Here is a 19,922-nt window from a genome sequence, read left to right as displayed (position 1 = left end):
AGATATTTTACATGCCTGGGGGAGGGGTTAAAGTACAAAATCCCACCTTGGGAAGGAGGAAAATCCCACTGGGAATGGGCTGGGAGCCCAAATCCCCTCCATGACCCTGCCCAGAGGGGACAGGGGACACCCCCAGGTGGACAATCCCAAACAGTCCTGGATGGGGGATAAGGAGGGGTCATGAGGCCAATTCCAGTTAAAGGGGGCTGGGAGAGGGTGGGTGACAGGGATTGGGGTCCCCAGGATAATGGAGGGTCTCAGTCTGGGAGGGAATCGATGGTGCCACATTCTGGCATGGTCCCCACAGTGACAGGAGGTCTCAGCTGGGGTGGAAATCGGTGGTGGCATCTCCAGGAAGGTCTCAGTTGGATAAGATGTCCATGGTGGCATCTCCAGGAAGGTCTCAGTTGGACAGGAAGTCCATGGTGGCATCTCCAGGAAGGTCTCAGTTGGACAAGATGCCCATGGTGGCATCTCCAGGAAGGTCTCAGTTGGACAAGGTGTCCATGGTGGCATCTCCAGGAAGGTCTCAGTTGGACAAGATGTCCATGGTGGCATCTCCAGGAAGGTCTCAGTCAGACAAGGTGTCCATGGTGGCAGGTTCCAGAGGTCCCCATGATGTCAGCGGGGTCTCAGCTGGAGATGAAGTTGATGATGGCATCTCCCAAGGCCCCTCAGTTGGACAGGAAGTTGAGGGTAGGAGCTCCTGGGGTGTCCTCACAATGACAGGGACTCGCAGTTGGACAGGATTCAGTGGTGGCGGATCCCAGGATGGCCTCAGTTGAAGACGAAGTCAGTGGTGGCATCTCCCAGTGGTCCCCACAGTGGTGGTCCCAATGTCAGTTGGACAGGAAGTCAATGGTGGCATCCCCAGAGAGGTCTCATTTGGACAGGAAGTCAATGGTGGCAGATTCCAGGGGTGTCCCCACAACGCCAGGGCCCCTCAGTTGGACAGGAAGCTGATGGTGGCGGGTCCTGGGGGCGTCCTCATAATGACAGGGGGTCTCAGTTGGAGATGAATTCAGTGGTGGAGTCTCCAGAAAGGTCTCAGTTGGACAGGAAGTCAATGCTGGCATGTCCTGGGTAGTCCCAGTTGAACAAGAAGTCAATGGTGGCACATCCCAGGGTCCTCTCAGTTGGACAGGAAGTTGATGGTGGCACGTCACAGCGGCCCCTCAACTGGATGGGAAGTCAATGGTGGCACATCCTGGGTAGTCTCTGTTGCACAGGAAGACAATGGTGGCACATCCCAGGGTCCCCTCAATTGGACAGGAAGTCGATGGCGGCACATCCTGGGTAGTCCCAGTTGGACAGGAAGTCGATGGTGGCACATCCCAGGGTCCCCTCAGTTGGACAGGAAGTCGATGGTGGCACATCCCAGGGTCCCCTCAGTTGGACAGGAAGTCGATGGTGGCACATCCCAGGGCCCCTCAGTTGGACAGGAAGTCGATGGTGGCCCTCACGCTGCGCGCCGTGCGCGTGTCCAGCGCCGTCACCTTGATCTCGGTGTCCCCGAACTGCATGCTGGTGCGGATCTCGCGCCGGCCCCGCGCCACGCCCGCGTCCCCCGCGTCCCCCAGCTCCAGGCTGATGGTGCCGCACTTCCTGACGCCGGGGTCGGTGATGTACACCACGTCATCGCTGTCGCAGCAGTAGATGTTGATGATGGTCCGGCGCTGGCCGGGCCGGGCCGGGCAGTAACTGCGCTGGACCACCTCTCCCAGCGCCACTGACTGGTCCACGGTGACGAACTTCTCGAAGATGTCGGTGCACCAGTTCTTGCCCTCCTTGACCAGCAGCTTCTCCCGCGGGTGCTTGCCCTCCACGAACTTGTTGAGGACGCCCACGCCGTAGGTGAGCGGGGAGCGGCGCACCCGCACCACGCCGGGGTCCAGGCCGAAGAGCACGGCCCCCTTGAGGATGGTCAGCCCCACGTCCTGCGGGACGATGACCCGGCAGCAGTGGCCAAAGGCGGCCTGCACCGCCCGCTGCAGCATGGCCGACTCGGCAAAGCCGCCCACCAGGAACAGGAATTTGATGCCGTGGACCTCGGGTTTCTTCAGGAGGGCGTCTGGAGCAGGGGATAAAAGGGGAGGTTTGGGGTTGGGATGGTGGGGAAGGGGTGTGGGGAAGGGGTGGGGGTGATTGGGGGGGGACAGGGATGAGGGGAGTCCAGGAATGGGGGAAGTTCCAGGGATGGAATGGGACTGAGGGATAGGGAGGGTTCCAGGGACAATGGGGGTTCCAGGGACAGGAGGAGTTTTGGGGATAAAAGGTTTCCAGGGACAACGGGGGTTCCAGGGATAAAAGGTTTCCAGGGACAGTGGGGGATTCCAGTGATGAGGAGGGTTCCAGGAATGGGGGATCCCAGGGACAAAGTCAGTTCCAGGGATGGAGTGGGTCCCAGGGACGGGGGTGGTCCCAGGGACAAGGAGAGTTCCAGGGACAGGGAAAGGATTCCAGGGAAAATGGGGGTTCCAAGGATAAAAGGTTTCCAGGGACAGTGGGGGATTCCAGTGACCCAGAGGTGGGTTCCAGGAATGGGGGATCCCAGGGACAAGGTGGGTTCCAGGGATGGGGTGGGTTCCAGGGACAGGGGTGGTCCCAGAGATAGGGAAGGTGCCAGGGATGAAGGGAGGGGGGTCCCAGGGACAGGAGCAGGGTCCCAGGGACAAAGGGGATCCCAGGGTGTAGGATTGTCCCAGGGATGGGGGGGATGTCTCAGGCATGGGATGGGTCCCAAGGATGGGGGACTCATAGGGACAGGGATGGTCCCAGGGACAGGAATGATTCCAGGGATGAAGGGGCTCCCAGGAATGGGATGGGAATGATCCCAGGAATGGGGGGTTCCCAGTAACAGGGCTGGGATGGGGAGTGACCCCAGGGACAGGGGGTGGCACAGGGACAGGGGTTCCCCAGGGATGGGCGTGTCCCCGGGCCCCACCGATGTGCTGGATGATGTGGGTGATGGTTGGCTGGAACAGCTCGTTCATGGCCTCGGGGGACATCCGCAGCATCCCTTGGGACGACCACTTCACCAGGTTGACGCTGGGGACACACAGGGGACCCGGGGGTGACCAGGAACTCCCGCCTGGTCCTTCCCTGTCCTCTTCCCTCCCACCCTATCCTGCCTTTCCCCCCTCTCTTGCCCTCACCCTCCCCAGTGTCACTCCCACCGTGTCCCCAGGCTCCCGAGATGTCCCCAACCCGCGCCACCCCTCACTTGCTCTTGCGGAGCGCGGTCTCCACGTTGTGGCCGCGGTGTTTGCGGTAGAAGTCGATGAAGGAGAAGGGCAGGGAGATGTTGAGGGGGCTGGAGCGGCTCGGGGCGGCCGCGCGCTTCCGCGCCTCGAAGGCGATGGTCAGGTCCACCCAGGCCGCCGGACGCTTGGCCTTGAAGGTGGCGATGAAATCGTCCCCAAAGATGTGGCACAGAAGCTTCTCGAAGGCCAGGTCCACGCCCACGGCCCCATAGGGACCTCCTGAGAGACAGGGGTGGGGTCAGGAGTTGGCCCCGTGGTTGCTGTGTCCCCATGGCAGCCGTGTCCCCCATCACTGCATTCTCCCACATCTCCATGTCCCTATGTCCCCTACATTCCCATGTCCCTGTGTCCCCATCACCATGTCCCTGTGGCACCCATGTCTGCCGTCCCCATGTCCCTGTGGTACCCACATCCCCATGTCCCCCATCCCCATGTCCCTGTGTCTCCTATATCCCCCATCACCATGTCCCCCATATCTTCCATGTCCCCATGTGCTCCATATCCCACATGTCCCCATGTCCCCCCCAACACCATATCCCCACATCCCCCACATTCCCATGTCCCCATGTCCTTCATCCCCACGTCCTTGTATTCCCCATGTCCCCGTGTCCCCCATCCCCGTGTCCCCATGTCCCCATGTCTCCTATATCCCCCATCCTGATGTCCCCATGTCCCCCATCACCACAGCCCCCATATCCCCCATGTCCCAATGTCCTCCATATCCCCCATGTCCCCATGTCCCCCCCAACACCATATCCCCGCATCTCCCATGTCCCCATGTACCCATGTCCTTCATCCCCGTGTCCTTGTCTCCCCCATGTCCCCCATCTCCATGTCCCTGTGGTCCCCATATCCCCCATGTCCCCACGTCCTTGTCTCCCCCACGTCCCCCATGTCCCCCATCCCCATGTCCCCATGTCATCCTGATGTCCTCATGTCCCCCATCACCACGTCCCCCATATCCCCCATGTCCCCACGTCCTTGTCTCCCCCACGTCCCCCATGTCCCCCATCCCCATGTCCCCGTGTCACCGACATCTCCATGTCCCACTTCCCCATATCCCGAGGTCCCCACACATCCCCGTGGCACCCCTACCACCATGTCCCCACCAGCCCCATCCCGATATCCTTGTGGCATCCATGTCCCCATGTCCCCCACATACCCCTGTCCCCTCTACCCCAGCCCCTTGTCCCTCTGTCCCCCCTCACCCATCCCATCCTCCCTATCCTCCCTTCCCCACCTTGTCCCCCTAACCCACCCCTGTCCCTCCTTGTCCCCCCAGTCCGTGTCCCCTTCCCTCTGTCCCCAACCCGGGTCCCCCTGCACTTCCCCCTGTCGCCACCAGGTGGCGCCACAGCCCCACCCACGGCCCTTTCCTGGGGTTTGGGATCCCAGCCTGGGTTTGGGGTCCCAGCCCGGGTTTGGGGTCCCGGGAGGATCCCGGAACGGGGTTAAAAAGTCTGAATAAGGATCCTCATCCCACCCGAGGCTTTGTAGAGCTCCTTCAGCGTCCCCTGCGGCTTCTCGATCTGGTGCACGGTCAGATCCACCGTCCCCCCGCCACAATCGGCCACGATGTACCTGTCACCTGCGGGGGGGGGGGGCGACAGCGACAGGGTGGCCGTCCTGAGTGACCCCCGCCACACCCACCCGCGGGGACACAGGGCTGCGTTTTACCGGGGAAAAGGAAACTTTGATCAAAATTATGGGAATCGGGGCGGGCGGAGAGACGGAAGGGATGGGATGGTGGCAGGGAGACCCCGCCCCTTCTGTGCGCTCAAGGGACAGACCCCAACCGTGTCACCCCCATGGCAGGAGCGCCCTTGGGTGCTTGAGGGTGGCTCTGTCACGGAGGGGACATCGGGGGGACCCTGGGATCTGGGAATCTCCCCACCCGTGTCCCCCCCTCGTACCTGCCTGCATCTCCGACCAGAGCTCGCCCACTCCCGACTCCACCAGGAAGGTGCGGCTGTGCCGGGATCGCCGGAGCTGCTCCCGGGCTGGGGGAGAGAGCCGGGGGTCGGCAGTGGGGTCAGGATCCCCCCCACTTCCATGGGACCCCCCCCATATCCAGGGGATCCCCCCCATATCCATGGGATCCCCCCCACTTCAATGGGATCATCCCCATATCCATGGGGTCCACCCCACATCCATGGAATCCCCCCCATATCAATGGGATCCACGCCATTTCCATGGAATCCACCCCATATCCATGGGATCCATGCCATTTCAATGGGATCCACCCCATAATCCATGGCATCCCCCCCATATCCATGGGATCCCCCCCATATCCATGGGATCCCCCCCCATTTCCATGGGATCCACCCCATTCCTGCTGTGGGGTCATACTGGGAGCACTGGTGGCCACTCCAATCCAGCCAGGACCCCAGTGTGCCCCAGCTCCACCATGGATGGGCTGATCCAGCTTTCCCTGCTGCCATCCCAAAGGATCCCAGCGGATCCCGTGGGATCACCCCGTGCCCACCCTGGGCGATGCCACCTCCGGCCCCGACCCCACAGCCCCGGGTGGGGTTTCCTCTGCTCCCCCCCCATCCCAGGGACATCAAAGGCACCCGGAAGGGCCGGGATGAGTTGGGAAAGGTGGGGTTGTCCTGGGATATTTTTGGCACGGGGATAATTCCTCATCCTTGGGATCAACTCCCCATCCCATAAATCCCCCATGGGAGCCCAAATCTCCATCTGGGATCACCACCAGCACATCCCAGTTCCGAGGCTTGGTCCCAGCTGGGCAAACTGGGGCTGTCCCAGCAAAGCCCAGGATCCCATCCATGGGGGGACAGTCCCTGGAAGTGGCCCAGGGACACGGGGTGGTGGCCAAGGGGGCCGGAGGGGGACACGGCTTGGAGGCTTATGGGAAAGCAGGAAAAAATGCCCTGGATTTGGGGAGGGGGGAATGGGGGTCTCTGGGAATGGGGAAGTCTGGGAATGGGGGGGTCTGGGAATGGGGAAGTCTGGGAATGAGGTCTCTGGAGATGGGAGGTCTCTGGGAATGGGGTTTCTAGGGACAGGGGGTCTCTGGGAATGGGGGGGTCTGGGAATGGGGTCTCTGGGGACAGGGGGTCTCTGGGAATGGGGTTTCTAGGGACAGAGGGTCTCTGGGGATGGGGTCTCTGGGGATGGGGTCTCTGGGGATGGGAGGTCTCTAGGAATGAGGGGGTCTGGGAATGAGGGGTCTGTGGGAATGGGGGTCTGAGGATGGGAAATCTCTGGGAATGGAAGGGTCTGTGGGAACGGGGCTCTCTGGGAATGGGATTTCTGGCAATGGCGGGGGGGATCTCTGGGGATAGAGGGTCTCTGGCAATGGGGGGGGGGGGTCTCTGGGGATGGGGACTCTCTGGGAATGGGGTTTCCAGGGACTTCCCCAACCATGGCAGCTGATGGACCCTCCAGACCTGGCACGCAGGATCCCAATCCCTGCTCCTCCAGCCCCGACCCTATCCCAACCCCATTCCCTGCTCCTCCAGCCCCCTGCCCTATCCCATGATACCATTCCCTGCTCCTCCAGCCCTATCCTGACCCCATTCCCTGCTTCTCCAGCCCCGGCCCTATCCCAATCCCATTCCCTGCTCCTCCAGCCCCTGCCCTATCCTGACCCCATTCCCTGCTCCTCCAGCCCTATCCCAATCCCATTCCCTGCTCCTCCAGCCCCTGCCCTATCCCAACCCCATTCCCTGGCCCTATCCCGACCCCATTCCCTGCTCCTCCAGCCCTATCCTGACCCCATTCCCTGCTCCTCCAGCCCCTGCCCTACCCTGACCCCATTCCCTGCTCCTCCAGCCCCTGCCCTATCCCGACCCCATTCCCTGCTCCTCCAGCCCCTGCCCTATCCCGACCCCATTCCCTGGCCCTATCTCGACCCCATTCCCTGCTCCTCCAGCCCCAGCCCTATCCCGACCCCACTCCCTGTGCCGCTCACCCTGCCGGAAGCTGGAGTCGATGGGGTGCGGGGTCTCGGCGCCGTTGGCCGGGGGGCGGCAGCTCAGCTCGATCAGTTGGTGCAGCCGCAGCTTCCGGCAGTAAATGGAGGCGGCCTCGGGCTCCAGCGCGATCAGCAGCTGCTCCGGCGTCTCCGGGGACACCAGCCCGGCCTGCGGGGACATGTGGTGACAGGGAGGGGACGGGGAGGGTTCCTGGGTGTGTCCCCATCCCCTTGGTGCTCACACGGGTCTGGAATTGTGGGATGTGGGAGGACCCAATACTCGCCAATATCTGAATATTCACCCAAAAACTCAACGGACCAATCAACCGCCCAGCCTGCGACCCAACAACTCAGCCATTGATCCGAGCATGGAGTTGACCACCCGACCACTCAACCTGCCATAAATCCACCCAACTTTCCAACTAACGACTCAACCAACCACCCAACCAACCACACAACCAACCGACAACCTCACCACCAAACCAACCATCCAACCAACCCCACAACCACCCAATAAACCAATGACCTCACCACCCAACTAACCATCTAACCAAGCACAAAACCAACGACCTCACCAGCAAACCAGTCACCAAACCAACCACCTGGCACCAAACCAACCATCCAACAAACCAAGGACCTCACCACCAAACCAGCCATGCAACCAACCACACAACCAACCAACGACCTCACCACCCAACTAACCATCCAACCAACCAGCCAACCAATGACTTGACCACCAAACCAACCACCCAACCAATGACTTGACCACCAAACCAACCACCCAACCAACCACACAACCAAAGAACTGATCATCAAACCAACCACCCAACCAACCACCCAGCCCCTGACCCAGCCACACAACCAACCACCCAGCCACTGACCTGACCACCTGACCATTGACCCACATCCAACCAATAACCTGACCACCCAACCAACCACCTGCTCAATCATCCAACCGCTCAACCAGTGACCCAGTCAACCAGCGAACCAACCAATGTTCTGAACACCAAACCAAGCATTCAACCGACCAACCAATAGCTCAACCAATGGCCCAGCCACCAAACCAATCACCCAACCAATGGCCAAACTGCTCAAGCAGCCACCCAACCAACCTCCCAACCAATGACCCACCCATTCAACCAATCAACCAACTGCTCAACCAACACATCGACCAACCACTCAATCAGACAACTGCTCAACCAATGACCTGAGCACCAAACCAACCACCCAACCACTGAACCATTCAACCAGCCATCCAACCATCCACTTAACCACCTGCCTGGCAAATTATCCACCCACTCACACAACAACTTCCAACTTCCAACCCAAACCAACAACTTTTGGCTGGTTTGGGTTGGAAGGACCTTAAATCCCATCCCATTTCACCCTCGGTCATGGGCAGGGACACCTCCCACTATCCCAGGTGGATCCAAATCTATCCAACCTGGCCTTGGATAGATCCAGGGACCCAGGGGCAGCCACAGCAAATCTGGGAATTGCATCCCAGCCCCTCCCCACCCTCCTAGCCAGGAATTCCCTCTCAATATCCCACCTAACGCTATCCTCTGACAGTGGGAATTCAGAGGGAAAAAGGGGATACCCTGGAGACCCCAACCCCTGTGAGGGTCACCGCATGGTCACCCTCCGGAGTCCCCCCACCTTGTAGGCCGCTTCCCGCATGAACTGCTTGGCCGGCTGCTTCCAGATGGCCGGCACGGTGAGCACCCAGCGGATGGCGTCGCTCTCGGGCAGGGACGGGCACTGGTCCTTCAGCTCCTGCCAGGGGACAAGCAGGAGGTGACACCTGGGGGCTCCCGGTGACTCATGGAATGGTTTGGGTGGGGAGGGACCTTAAACCCCACCCAGGGACACCTCCCACTATCCCAGGTCGCCCCAAGCCCTGATGTCCAACCTTGGACACTTCCAGGGAGAGGGCAGCCACAGCCAATCTGGGAATTCCATTCCAGAGCCTCCCCACCCTCTCATGGAAAGCTCAGAGAGGACAGAGAGGATTCCATTTGGGAAGGAGGAGGAGGGATGGAGGTGGCCCCACCTGCACCGCGTGCTGCTTGAAGAAGCGCAGCGCGTGGGCGAACACCTCCAGCGCCGGCATCTTCTTCCCGTTGACAGCTTCCAGCTCGGTTTTCATGGTCAGATCCTGCCAGGAACAGCAAATGGATCACACCAGGGGCTGGGAGGTGGATCCATCACCAAGCCTTGGGAATTTGTTCATCCTTCTCTGCCCCAGCTGGAGCTCAGGCACCTGAAGCTTCGTGCAGCCACATCCACCCACCCTGGAGCAGCTCGGATGGGAGAACCTCAAAGACACCCCCCTAAAATGGGCTAAAATGGGGTTTTTTCCCAACATTTCAACTCCCAGCCCAGCCCTGGGAAGGAGGATCCCCCTGGGAACACTGGGAACATCAGGATGGGAGCAGGGACTCACGCTGGTGCTGTGGATCTTCATCTTAAACTTCTCGAAGTAGAACCACTCGCGGGCCTCCTCGGGGTCCAGGTCGTGGTAGTAATCGCGGGCGGTGTAGCCGAAGCTGTGGAATGTCCCCTCCGGCGTCAGCAGGAGGCTGGTGGGGGTCTTCTGGTTGGCCACGCCCGGGTCCCCCCCTTCCCACTTCCTGCAAAGAGGAGCCGGAGCAGGTGAACTTCCAGGGAATGGGTCCTGCCAGGTTTAATTTGTTTCTGTGGGCGTGGTCTGAAGGACCTTAAAGGAGGAGGGGTGGTCCTGCTCCATCCTCCAAGGAATTTCACGGAATTCCAGACTGGTTTGGGTTGGGAGGGACCTTGAAGACCACTGAGTGCCACCTACTTCCACGGCAGGGACACCTCCCACCATCCCAGGTGGATCCAAGCCCCAGTGTCCAACCTGGCCTTGGGCACTGCCAGGGATCCAGGGGCAGCCCCAGCAAATCTGGGAATTCCAGCCCAGGCAGGAATTCCTTGCCAAGATCCCAGCTCAATCTCCCCTTTCCCAGTGGGAGCCATTCCCTGGCTCCTGTCCCTGCAGGCCTTGTCCCCAGCCCCTCTGCAGCTCTCCTGGAGCCCCTGCAGGCACTCTGAGAATTCCCTGGAATTTTCCCTTCTCCAGGGGAACATTCCCAGCTCTCCCAGCCTGGCTCCAGAGCAGAGGGGCTCCATCCCTTGGAGTATCCTCACCCCACACCTTCCGCCCGCTGCTGCCAGGAACCATCTCCCACCAACCCAACCTCTGACCATTCTGGGGACATCAAAGTCCTTTCCCAGCTCCGGGGCCCCTGGCAGGTGCTCACCTCATCATGTGGATGGCCTCGGGGTCGCTGGTGAAGCTGAAGGCGTAACCGCTGGAGGTGGTGCCAAAGTCGATGGCCACCACCACGGAGAAGGACGGCGCCTGCTGGGAACGCGCCTCGCTCCGCTGGAAGGCAAGGAACGGGATCGAGCACTCAGTTGGGACTGGGGGATTCCAGAAAAGCCATAAAGACACCAGGAACAGCTTCCTTGGCCCAGGATTTTCAGGATTTTTCCTGGATTTTCACCCAGTTTGGTTATTTCCTGATGGGTTCTTCTTCTTCTTCTTATACATGTTCACTCATTGGGAAAAGCGTCTCCCACATTCCACGGGAGGCAAGGAAGGCAAGGAATGGGATCAAGCACTCAATTGTGACTGGGGGATTCCAGAAAAGTGGTAAAGACCTCAGGAACTGATTCATTTTTCCTGGATTTTCAGGATTTTTCCTGGATTTTCACCCAGATTGGTGATTCCCTGATGGATGATTCTTCTTCTTTTACATCTTTACTCATTGGGAAAAGCGTCTCCCATATTCCACGGGAGGCAAGGAAGGCAAGGAATGAGATCAAGCACTCAGTTGGGACTGGGGGATTCCAGAAAAGTGGCAAAGACCCCAGGAACTCATTCAATTTCCCAGGATTTTTCCTGGGATTTTCAGGATTTTTCCTGGGTTTTCACCCAGATTGGTGATTCCCTGATGGATGATACTTCTTCTTATACATCTTCCCTCGTTGGGAAAAGCGTCTCCCATACTTCATGGGGTGCCTGTGGTCGTTCCCAAAGGCAGTTCCCATGGGACACAGGGATTTGGGCAGCGCTGGAGAGGGATGGAGGCCCATGGGAGCAGCCAGGGTGGTTGGGGGCTCCTGTTTTTATTGTGCTGAGCCTCCCTCACTTGGACCCTGAAATTGGAGCCAAGATTCCCAAAAACCTTCCCTGTGTCTGGTCTCACTCCAAGGAACCTTGTCCCAGGTGTCCCCATGGGTCACTAAACCCAAATTGCTCCCTATATCCAGTGTCACGCCAAGGGACATTGTCCCAGGTGTGCCCAAGGGTCACTGAACCCAAACCCTTTCCTGTTTCCCATCTGGGATGAGGTGACATCATCCCAGGTGTCCCCAAGGGTCACCCAGCCAAAACCCTTCCCTGTGACCAATCTCATGCCAAGGGACATTGTCCCAGGTGTCCCCAAGTGTCACCCAACCAAAACCCTTCCCTGCTGCCCATCTTGGACTAGGTGACATCATCCTAGATGTCCCCAAGGGTCACCCAGCCGAAACTCTTCCCTGTGACCAATCTCACACCAAGGGACATTGTCCCAGGTGTCCCCAAGGATCATTCAGTCAAAACCCGTCCTTGTGACTAATGTCATGCCAAGGGACATGTGTCCCCAAGGGTCACCCAGCTGAAAACCTTCCCCGTGCCCAATCTCACCTTGTCCCAGGTGTCCCCAAGGGTCACCCAACCAAAATCCTTTCCTGTGACCAATCTCATGCCAAGGGTCACTGAACCCAAACCCTTTCCTGCTTCCCATCTGGGACTAGGTGACATCATCCCAGGTGTCCCCAAGGGTCACCCAACCAAAACCCTTCCCTGTGACCAATCCCACTCCAAGGGACATTGTCCCAGGTGTCCCCAAGGATCATTCAGTCAAAACCCTTCCCTGTGACCAATGTCACGCCAAAGGACATCATCACAGCCGTCCCCAAGGGTCACTAAACTCCAACCTTTCCCTGCTCCCCATCTTGGACTAGGTGACATCATCCTAGGTGTCCCCAGGGGTCAGCCAGCTGAAAACCTTCCCTGTGCCCAACCTCACCTTGTCCCAGGTTGTCCCCAGGTGTCACCCAGCTGAAAACCTTCCCTGTGCCCAACCTCACCTTGTCCCAGGTGTCCCCAAGAGTCACCCAGCTGAAAATCCCCCTGGCCCAGGCAATCGGGATGTTCCCACTGCTGCTCCCTCACTTTTCCTGTCCCCACTCCGTGTCCCCTCCTTCCAGGGCTGTCCCTGTGCTGAAGAAGCCGTAAGGATGTGACAAGGCCCTGTCCCCATGTCACCACGGGAAGCTGAAAGCCTCGTTAACTCGAAATGTCCCTAGATTTGATAAGTGAGGACACGAGCTGGCTGAGAAAAATGCCAGGATCAGCAGGGAAGAGGCAGCCGGTGCAGGAATGTGCAGGGACAAGGAAGTCCAGGGAAGAACCGGCTCTGGAACGCAGCCTCCCACACCCGGCGGCCCCGGAGGAGGGCAGGAGTTTTGTGGGGTTAAATTTTTCCTGGTGGGTCATTCCAGAGCTGGAAAACCCCTCCATGCTGAAAATTCCATGGATAGAGGTCCTGGGGATAGACTGACCCATCCTGTGGGACTGGGGGGGATGGAGGCTGGACTGGGAGGGGAGGGGGAGCAGGAACTGGGGAAGGACCAGAGGGGGAAAGGACAGGGGGACAGACCCCAATGGGCTTACGGCGACCCCAAAACTGCCTTACTGGGACCCCAAAACTGCCTTACTGGGAACCCCATAATGGTCTTACTGGGACCCCAAAACTGCCTTACTGGGAACACCATAATGGTTTTATTGGGAACCCCACTGTGGCCTTACTGGAGACCCCACAATGGCCTTACTGGAGACCCCCAATGACCCTACTGGGGACCCCACAATGGCCATACTGCAACTTCATACCGACCTTACTGGGAACCCTATAATGGCCTTACTGGGGCCCCAAATCTGCCTTACTGGGAGCCCCACAATGGCCTTACTGGGACCCCAAAACTGCCTTACTGGGACCCTGCAATGACCTTACTGGGAACCCCATAATGGCCTTACTGGGACCCCAAATCTGCCTTACTGGGAACCCCATAATGGCCTTACTGGGACCACACACTGGCCTTACTGGGGACCCCATAATGTCCTTACTGGGACCCCAAATCTGCCTTACTGGGAGCCCCACAATGGCCTTACTGGGACCCCAAAACTGCCTTACTGGGACCCTGCAATGACCTTACTGGGAACCCCATAATGGCCTTACTGGGACCCCAAATCTGCCTTACTGGGAACCCCATAATGGCCTTACTGGGACCACACACTGGCCTTACTGGGGACCCCATAATGTCCTTACTGGGACCCCAAATCTGCCTTACTGGGGACCCCATAATGTCCTTACTGGGACCCCAAATCTGCCTTACTGGGACCCTGCAATGGCCATACTGGGAACCCCAAAATGGCCTTACTGGGACCACACAATGGCCATACTGGGAACCCCATAATGGCCTTACAGGGACCCCAAAACTGCCTTACTGGGGACCCCATAATGACCTTACTGGGACCCCAAAACTGCCTTACTGGGACCCTGCAATGACCTTACTGGGAACCCCATAATGGCCATACTGGGACCCCGCATCAGCCTTACTGGGAGCCCACACTGGCCGTACTGGTGCCGCACTCACCGGTGACTGGGAGGGCGTCAGCGGGGCGATGCTGCAGCTGTCGTGGGGTGTCCCCGGGGAGCCGGGCGGGGACGGCGTCAGGCACCGCTCACCGTTGGCACCTGGGGACACGGACGGGAGAGTCTGGGGGACCCCAAAGACCCTTCCCCAAGGAGAGACCACCTGGGACATCCCCATGGAGATGGATCCAGGTGGGAAGGGATCCCAGGCCTTCCCAAGGAGAGACCACTCAGGACATCCCGATGGAGATGGATCCACTTGGGAAGGGATCCCAGGCCTTCCCAAAGACCATTCCCCAAGGAGAGACCACCCAGGACATCCTGATGGAGACAATCTGGAGTGGATGTGGGGGTGCAGGGGACAGAGTCATTGTGGGGTCTCCAGGTTCATAAAATCATGGAATTGTGGGATGGTTGAAATTGGGAAGGTCCATAAATCCCATCCAGTGCCACCCCATCCACGGGCAGGGACACCTTCCATTATCCCAGGCGGATCCAACACAGGCTTGGACAATTCCAGGGATGTGTGCAAGGGGAAGCTGCTCCAGGCCAGCAGCTGGAAGGTTTGGATTCAGTAGGAACGGGGGAAAACTTGGAAAGAAAGAAAGGAACTGTCTGTGTTTCAAATCCATGGAGAACCAGCGAGGGAGGGCGGGTCCAGCTCAGACCCTCGGCCACGCTCCAGAACATCCCGGTTTCCTGGACACCCTGGAAGCTCCGTGGGCCCGTGCTAATCCCAAAATCTGGGGGTGGGGATCATGGGTAAAGCAAATTTTCCCTCCTCCTGAAGCCACCACCCGTCCCTCTCCCTTCCAGCAGCAGAATTCCAGCCCCGGGGACCCCCGATGATCCCAAAACCGGGAAGGGCTGAGCCCCAGAGTCCCCGCCCCACACCGGGGACACGGGGCTGTCCCGCCCGCGCTGCCCCGGGCACCTGGCTCCAATTAGCAGCCGGCATTAATTAATCACCGCCCACGACAGAGCCGCTGGAGCGGCCCCAGCTGGAAAGGGCTGGGGGAGCTGACGGAGCGGCTTTCCCAAGAGATTGGGATGGGGTAAAGTGCGGGGAATGGGGTGTGGGGTCCGGGCGGTGACACCGGTGAGGTGAAGGGACTGCTGGCCCTAAAACCTGCGCTGTGGGATTGCCGGTCCAGCCGGGATCCTGCCGGGATCGGGGCCGTGGGAAGGGGGATGAGCAGCACCCACCCCCAGCCGAGCTCTGGAGAGATTTGGGGCAGAGGAGGCTCCGTGGTCGGAGAGATTTGGGAACGGGAGAGGTTCCGTGGTTGGAGAGATTTGGGAACAGAGGAGGCTCCGTGGTTGGAGAGATTTGGGAACAGCAGAGGCTCCGTGGTTGGAGAGATTTGGGAACAGCAGAGGTTCCGTGGTTGGAGAGATTTGGGAACGGGAGAGGTTCCGTGGTTGGAGAGATTTGGGAACGGGAGAGGTTCCGTGGTTGGAGAGATTTGGGAACAGCAGAGGATCCTCCGGGAAGAACAGAACTCCTTCTCACCTTCACCAGTGTCTGGAGAAACCCACCCTGGCTCCCAGTGCCACCAGTTTGCCCTGGGACAGCCACTGGGACCCCCTTGGGAAGCTCAGGAGCCCCAAGGAATGCTCTGAGATCCCCCAAGAGCAGCCGCCGCGGGATTGGGATTGGGATTGGTTTGATCCTGACTTTATGTCTAGGGAAGACAAGATGTCCCCAACATCGCAGAGTTGGGGACAGTGATTGCCGTGTCCCCTCCCCGGAGCTGTGCTGGTGACACGTCTGCTGTCCCCTACACCCGCTCCCTAAGTGCCTTTCCCTGTATCCGTGTCTGTCCCATAAATATTTGATCCCAGACAAATGGGAACGGTCCCTGCGCCGCCTCCGCGCGTGACAGAGCCGGGGGGGACGGTGACACCCCGGGGGCTCTGGAGAGCCTCGGACACGAAACCTCATTCCTGAGGAGAAGGATCGGGGTCGGGGGGGGGGAAATTTCTGCCATGGCCTCTGCATTCCTGGATTTGGGATGGCAGGATCAGGTTTGGGATGGTGGGACCAGGTTTGGGATGGTGGGACCAGGTTTGGGATGGTGGGATCAGGTTTGGGATGGCAGGACCAAGTTTGGGATGGAGGGATGAGGTTTGGGATGCTGGGATCAGGTTTGGGATGACAAGCTCATGTTTGGGATGGCAGGAACAGGTTTGGGATGGTGGTATTGTGTTTGGGATGGTGGAACGAGGTTTGAGATGGAAGGAGCAGGTTTGGGATGGCAGGACTGGGTTTGGGATGGAGGGCTCAGGTTTGGAATGGCGGAATGAGGTTTGGGGTGGCAGATTCAGGTTTGGGATGGCAGGATTGGGTTTGGGATGGCGGGAGCAGGTTTGGGATGGCGGGAGCAGGTTTGGGATGGCAGGAGCAGGTTTGGGATGGTGACATCAGGTTTGGGATGGCGGGACCAAGTTTGGGATGGAGGGATGAGCTTTGGGATGGCAAGATCGGGTCTGGGGTGGCGGGAGCAGGTTTGGGATGGCGGGCTCAGGTTTAGGATGGCAGGATTGGATTTGGGATGGCGAGATCAGGTTTGGGATGGAGGGCTTAGACTTGGGATGGTGGGATCGGGTTTGGGGTGGTGGGATTGGGTTTGGGATGGTGGGATCGGGTTTCCTCCCACAGCTGGTTCTGGTTCCCCCGGCGTGGGAGCCGTGGAGGGGACAGAGGGGGGACAGCCAGGGACACGGACAGGGAGTGATTGTCTGGTGGGGTCAGGGGACATCCCAGCCAGTGAGCCAGTGCCACCCCCTGGGGACATCCTTACCCATCCGCAGGCTCTGCATCCCAGGCTCCAGGAGCATCGCCATGGCCTCGCTGCCCGCCTGGAAAAGGAAGGGACAAAATCCATCCCTGTGTCCCCTCGGTGGCGTCGGGTGGCCTCAGTGTCCCCTCAGTGTCCCCTCAGTGTCCCCTCAGCCTTATTGGGAACCTCAGTGTCCCCTCAGAGCCCCCCAAAAGCCACACCAGGCACGAGGCTGGGATCTGTAGGGTTGGCAGGAGGGGACCCCAAACCCCAGCTCACAATGGGGTGTGGCTGTCCCAGTTTGGGGCACACGTGATTGTCACCATCCGGGGTGTCCCCAGCTGTCACAGCCACTGTGGGGACAGGGACCTGAGTTCCTGTCACCGAGCAGGTCAGACAGATGTGCAGGATACAGATGTGCAGAGTGGAAATCGCTGTTCCTGCACATTTTTATCCTCAACCAAACCCCCTTTTTTGGGGGAGGGCTCGTTTAGGAAAAATCCCAACTTATTTTCTGTTGGAATCACGGTGTCCAAAGGGATCCTGGGCTCTTCCCAGGGATTACAACCCAGCCTGGACCAGCTCCAAATCCCCTTCCAGGGATAACACCCCAGCTCCTGGCTGCCTTCCCGAGGCCACAGCCTCCCACCAGCCCCGAGCCCCCCGTCCCGCACCGGCCGCTCTCATCCCACAAATCCAGAGCTTCGGGATAGGGCTGAGCTCATCGGGAGAGGCCTCACCACCGGCCAAACCCACCCACGAGCTGCCGGCCCCACAGCCTCCCCTCTTCCCAAAAAACCCCCACAGCCTCCCCTCTTCCCAAAAAACCCCCACAGCCTCCCCTCTTCCCAAAAATCACCAATGCCCCCATGGCCTCCCCTCTTCCCAAAAGATCCCCATGGCCCCACAGCCTCCCCTCTTCCCAAAAAATCCCCACAGCCTCCCCTCTTCTCAAAAAATCCTGATGGCCCAACAGCCTCCCCTCTTCCCAAAAATCACCAATGTCCCCATGGCCTCCCCTCTTCCCAAAAAATCCCCACGGCCCCACAGCCTCACCTCTTCCCAAGAAGTCCCCTCAGGTGGGGAGGTTTTCCCTGGAATGGGGATCCAGCCCAGGCCACCCCGGAGCTGTGGGCAGGGAAGGCCGTGCTGGTGGCCCTGAGGTGTCACACGGGGGTGTCCTGGGGGTGGTCCAGGGGGTTTTCCGTCAAAATCCACCAAAATGGGGCTTTTCCACCAAAATGGGGCTTTCCAGGAGGTTTTCCTGCAGGAAATCACCCCCCATCTCTGGGATTTGTGCCCTTTCCCAGCTGCTGGGGCTCAGGTTGTGGGTTTGGATGAGCAGGGATGTCCCCAATGTCCCCAGCCCCGCGGCCTGAGCTCCCCGAGAGGGACACGCCAGCCCTTGGTGGCTCCGTGGCTTTGTCCCCTGTCCCTCCATGGCCACGGGGGGTCCAGGGGGTCACTGTGGGGTCTGTGCTGACCCTCAGGCTCCAAATGGCCAAAATCCTCCTTGTCCAGGGCAGCAGGGGGTGGCAGCAGCCCCCTTTGTCCCCGAGGTGCCATTCCCAAAATCCTCCTTGTCCAGGGTGGCAGCAGCCCCCTTTGTCCCCGAGGTGCCATTCCCAAAATCCTCCTTGTCCAGGGTGGCAGCAGCCCCCTTTGTCCCCGAGGTGCCATTCCCAAAATCCTCCTTGTCCAGGGTGGCAGCAGCCCCCTTTGTCCCCGAGGTGCCATTCCCCTCCCAGGCCAGGAGGGTGGGTGGCCCCAAGCCCCCGAGTGTCCCCCAGCGACCGCGCTGTTGTCACCCAGGGGACGCAGGACAAAAGCCCCGACCCCGGGGGTCCCTCCCGGGGCAGGTCCCGGTGCCTCCCGGGCTCCCTCCGGCCGCAGCAGCGATTTTGAGGATTTTCCACCATTTCCGCCTCTGCGGGGGCTCACGGAAACGGGGAAAGGAAACAAAGTTTGGGACGGGATCAGGGTGGAGCAGCCAGGAGCGGCACCGGGGCCGAGAGCGGTGTGGGGACACCGGCTTGGCTGGGCATGGTGACCCCACAAACTCGGGGTGATCCCATAAACTCGGGGTGTCCCAAAACTCGGGGTGACCCCAAAACTTGGTGTGTCCCATAAACTCGGGGTAACCCCAAAACTCGGGGTGACCCCAAAACTCGGGGTGATCCCATAAACTCGGGGTGATCCCATAAACTCGGGATGTCCCCACAACTCGGGATGTCCCCGCAGCTCGGGGTGATCCCATAAACTCGGGGTGTCCCCACAACTCGGGGTGTCCCCACAACTGGGGTGTCCCCATAAACTCAGGGCGACCCCATAAACTCGGGATGACCCCACAAACTCGGGGTGACCCCGCGGGACACCTGGGAGGCTCAGGGCAGCTGTGGGGCTCCAATCCAGATGTGCTGGGACAGAAGGAGCTGTTTGTCCCCACATCCCCGCTGTGCCAGGGCTGAGCATGGCTGTGGGGCTGGGGACACCCCAAACCCTCCCGAGGAGCTGTTGGGGTGCCCTGGAGCCCTTCCCTGTCCCCTCGGCCATGGCTGGGACACGGGAGCCACCCAGGGGTGTCCCCTGCACGGTGCTGGCACTGTGTGGTGCTGTCCCTGTGGTGTCCCCGATGGTCCCAGCGGTGTCCCCAATGGCCCCTGCGGTGTCCCCGATGGTCACAGCGGTGTCCCCCCGGACAGGACACACGGGGACAGTGTCCGAGCGTCCATCCCCGCTCCCCCCCGTGCCCACGCCCCCCCTATTCCCACTGGGAAGAGGCCGCGGAGTCCTGGCACCCCACGGTGTCCCCAAACCGGGCAGCGACCCCAGGGCCGGTGCCACCTTCACCTCGGCCAGGGGACAGGGCTGTCCCCCATGTCCCCACGCCGGTTTCCGCCACCCCCGCTGGCCACTCACCGCTGTGGGGGGGGACACAGGTTGGGGACCCCCCTCTTTGTCACCCGGGCCGTGTCCCCCGGGCTGGTGGCTCTGTCCCCGCGGCTCTGTCCCCGTCCTGCCCGCGGCTCTGTCCCCGCGGCTCTGTCCCCGCCGGGGCCCCGCGCAGCCCCCCGCGCTCCGGCTTCCTCCCACTCCCTGTCCCGGCCCAGGCAGCGCCTCAAATTGCAATTCCAGCTGCAGATGTGGGAGCGGGAGCGGCGGGAGGAGGAGGAGGAGGAGGAGGAGGAGGAGGCAGGGCCAGCTCCAG

General features: G+C 60.2%; 1 protein-coding gene across 1 annotated transcript; it reads right to left on the bottom strand.

Annotated features, from left to right (window-relative positions):
- Position 1: 1 nt before the first annotated feature.
- Positions 2-19,806, bottom strand: HSPA12B (heat shock protein family A (Hsp70) member 12B). The gene is made up of 13 exons (XM_054633571.2): positions 19,634-19,806; positions 16,736-16,793; positions 13,933-14,033; positions 10,488-10,612; positions 9,650-9,836; positions 9,257-9,361; positions 8,863-8,979; positions 7,201-7,372; positions 5,177-5,263; positions 4,747-4,851; positions 3,224-3,482; positions 2,945-3,048; positions 2-2,071 (listed from the first exon to the last, which is right to left on the bottom strand). Exons 2-13 carry the CDS (start codon positions 16,776-16,778, stop codon positions 1,431-1,433), a joined length of 2,046 nt encoding a protein of 681 aa, XP_054489546.2. The 5' UTR covers positions 16,779-16,793; positions 19,634-19,806; the 3' UTR covers positions 2-1,430.
- Between the last annotated feature and the right edge of the window lie 116 nt (positions 19,807-19,922).

Source organism: Agelaius phoeniceus, chromosome 4 (assembly GCF_051311805.1).
Source record: "Agelaius phoeniceus isolate bAgePho1 chromosome 4, bAgePho1.hap1, whole genome shotgun sequence".
Lineage (NCBI taxonomy): Eukaryota > Metazoa > Chordata > Aves > Passeriformes > Icteridae > Agelaius > Agelaius phoeniceus.
The sequence above is the reverse complement of the archived record's forward strand: the minus strand, read 5'-3'. Positions and strand labels throughout refer to the sequence as shown.

Coding starts and splice junctions, on each gene's coding strand:
- HSPA12B (XM_054633571.2), bottom strand. CDS start 16,778: ATGGCGATGCTCCTGGAGCCTGGGATGCAGAGCCTGCGGATGG. Junction 9,362..9,649: donor TGAAGATCCACAGCACCAGC/GTGAGTCCCTGC, acceptor TGTTCCTGGCAG/GATCTGACCATGAAAACCGA. Junction 3,049..3,223: donor ACCGCGCTCCGCAAGAGCAA/GTGAGGGGTGGC, acceptor GTGTGTCCCCAG/CGTCAACCTGGTGAAGTGGT.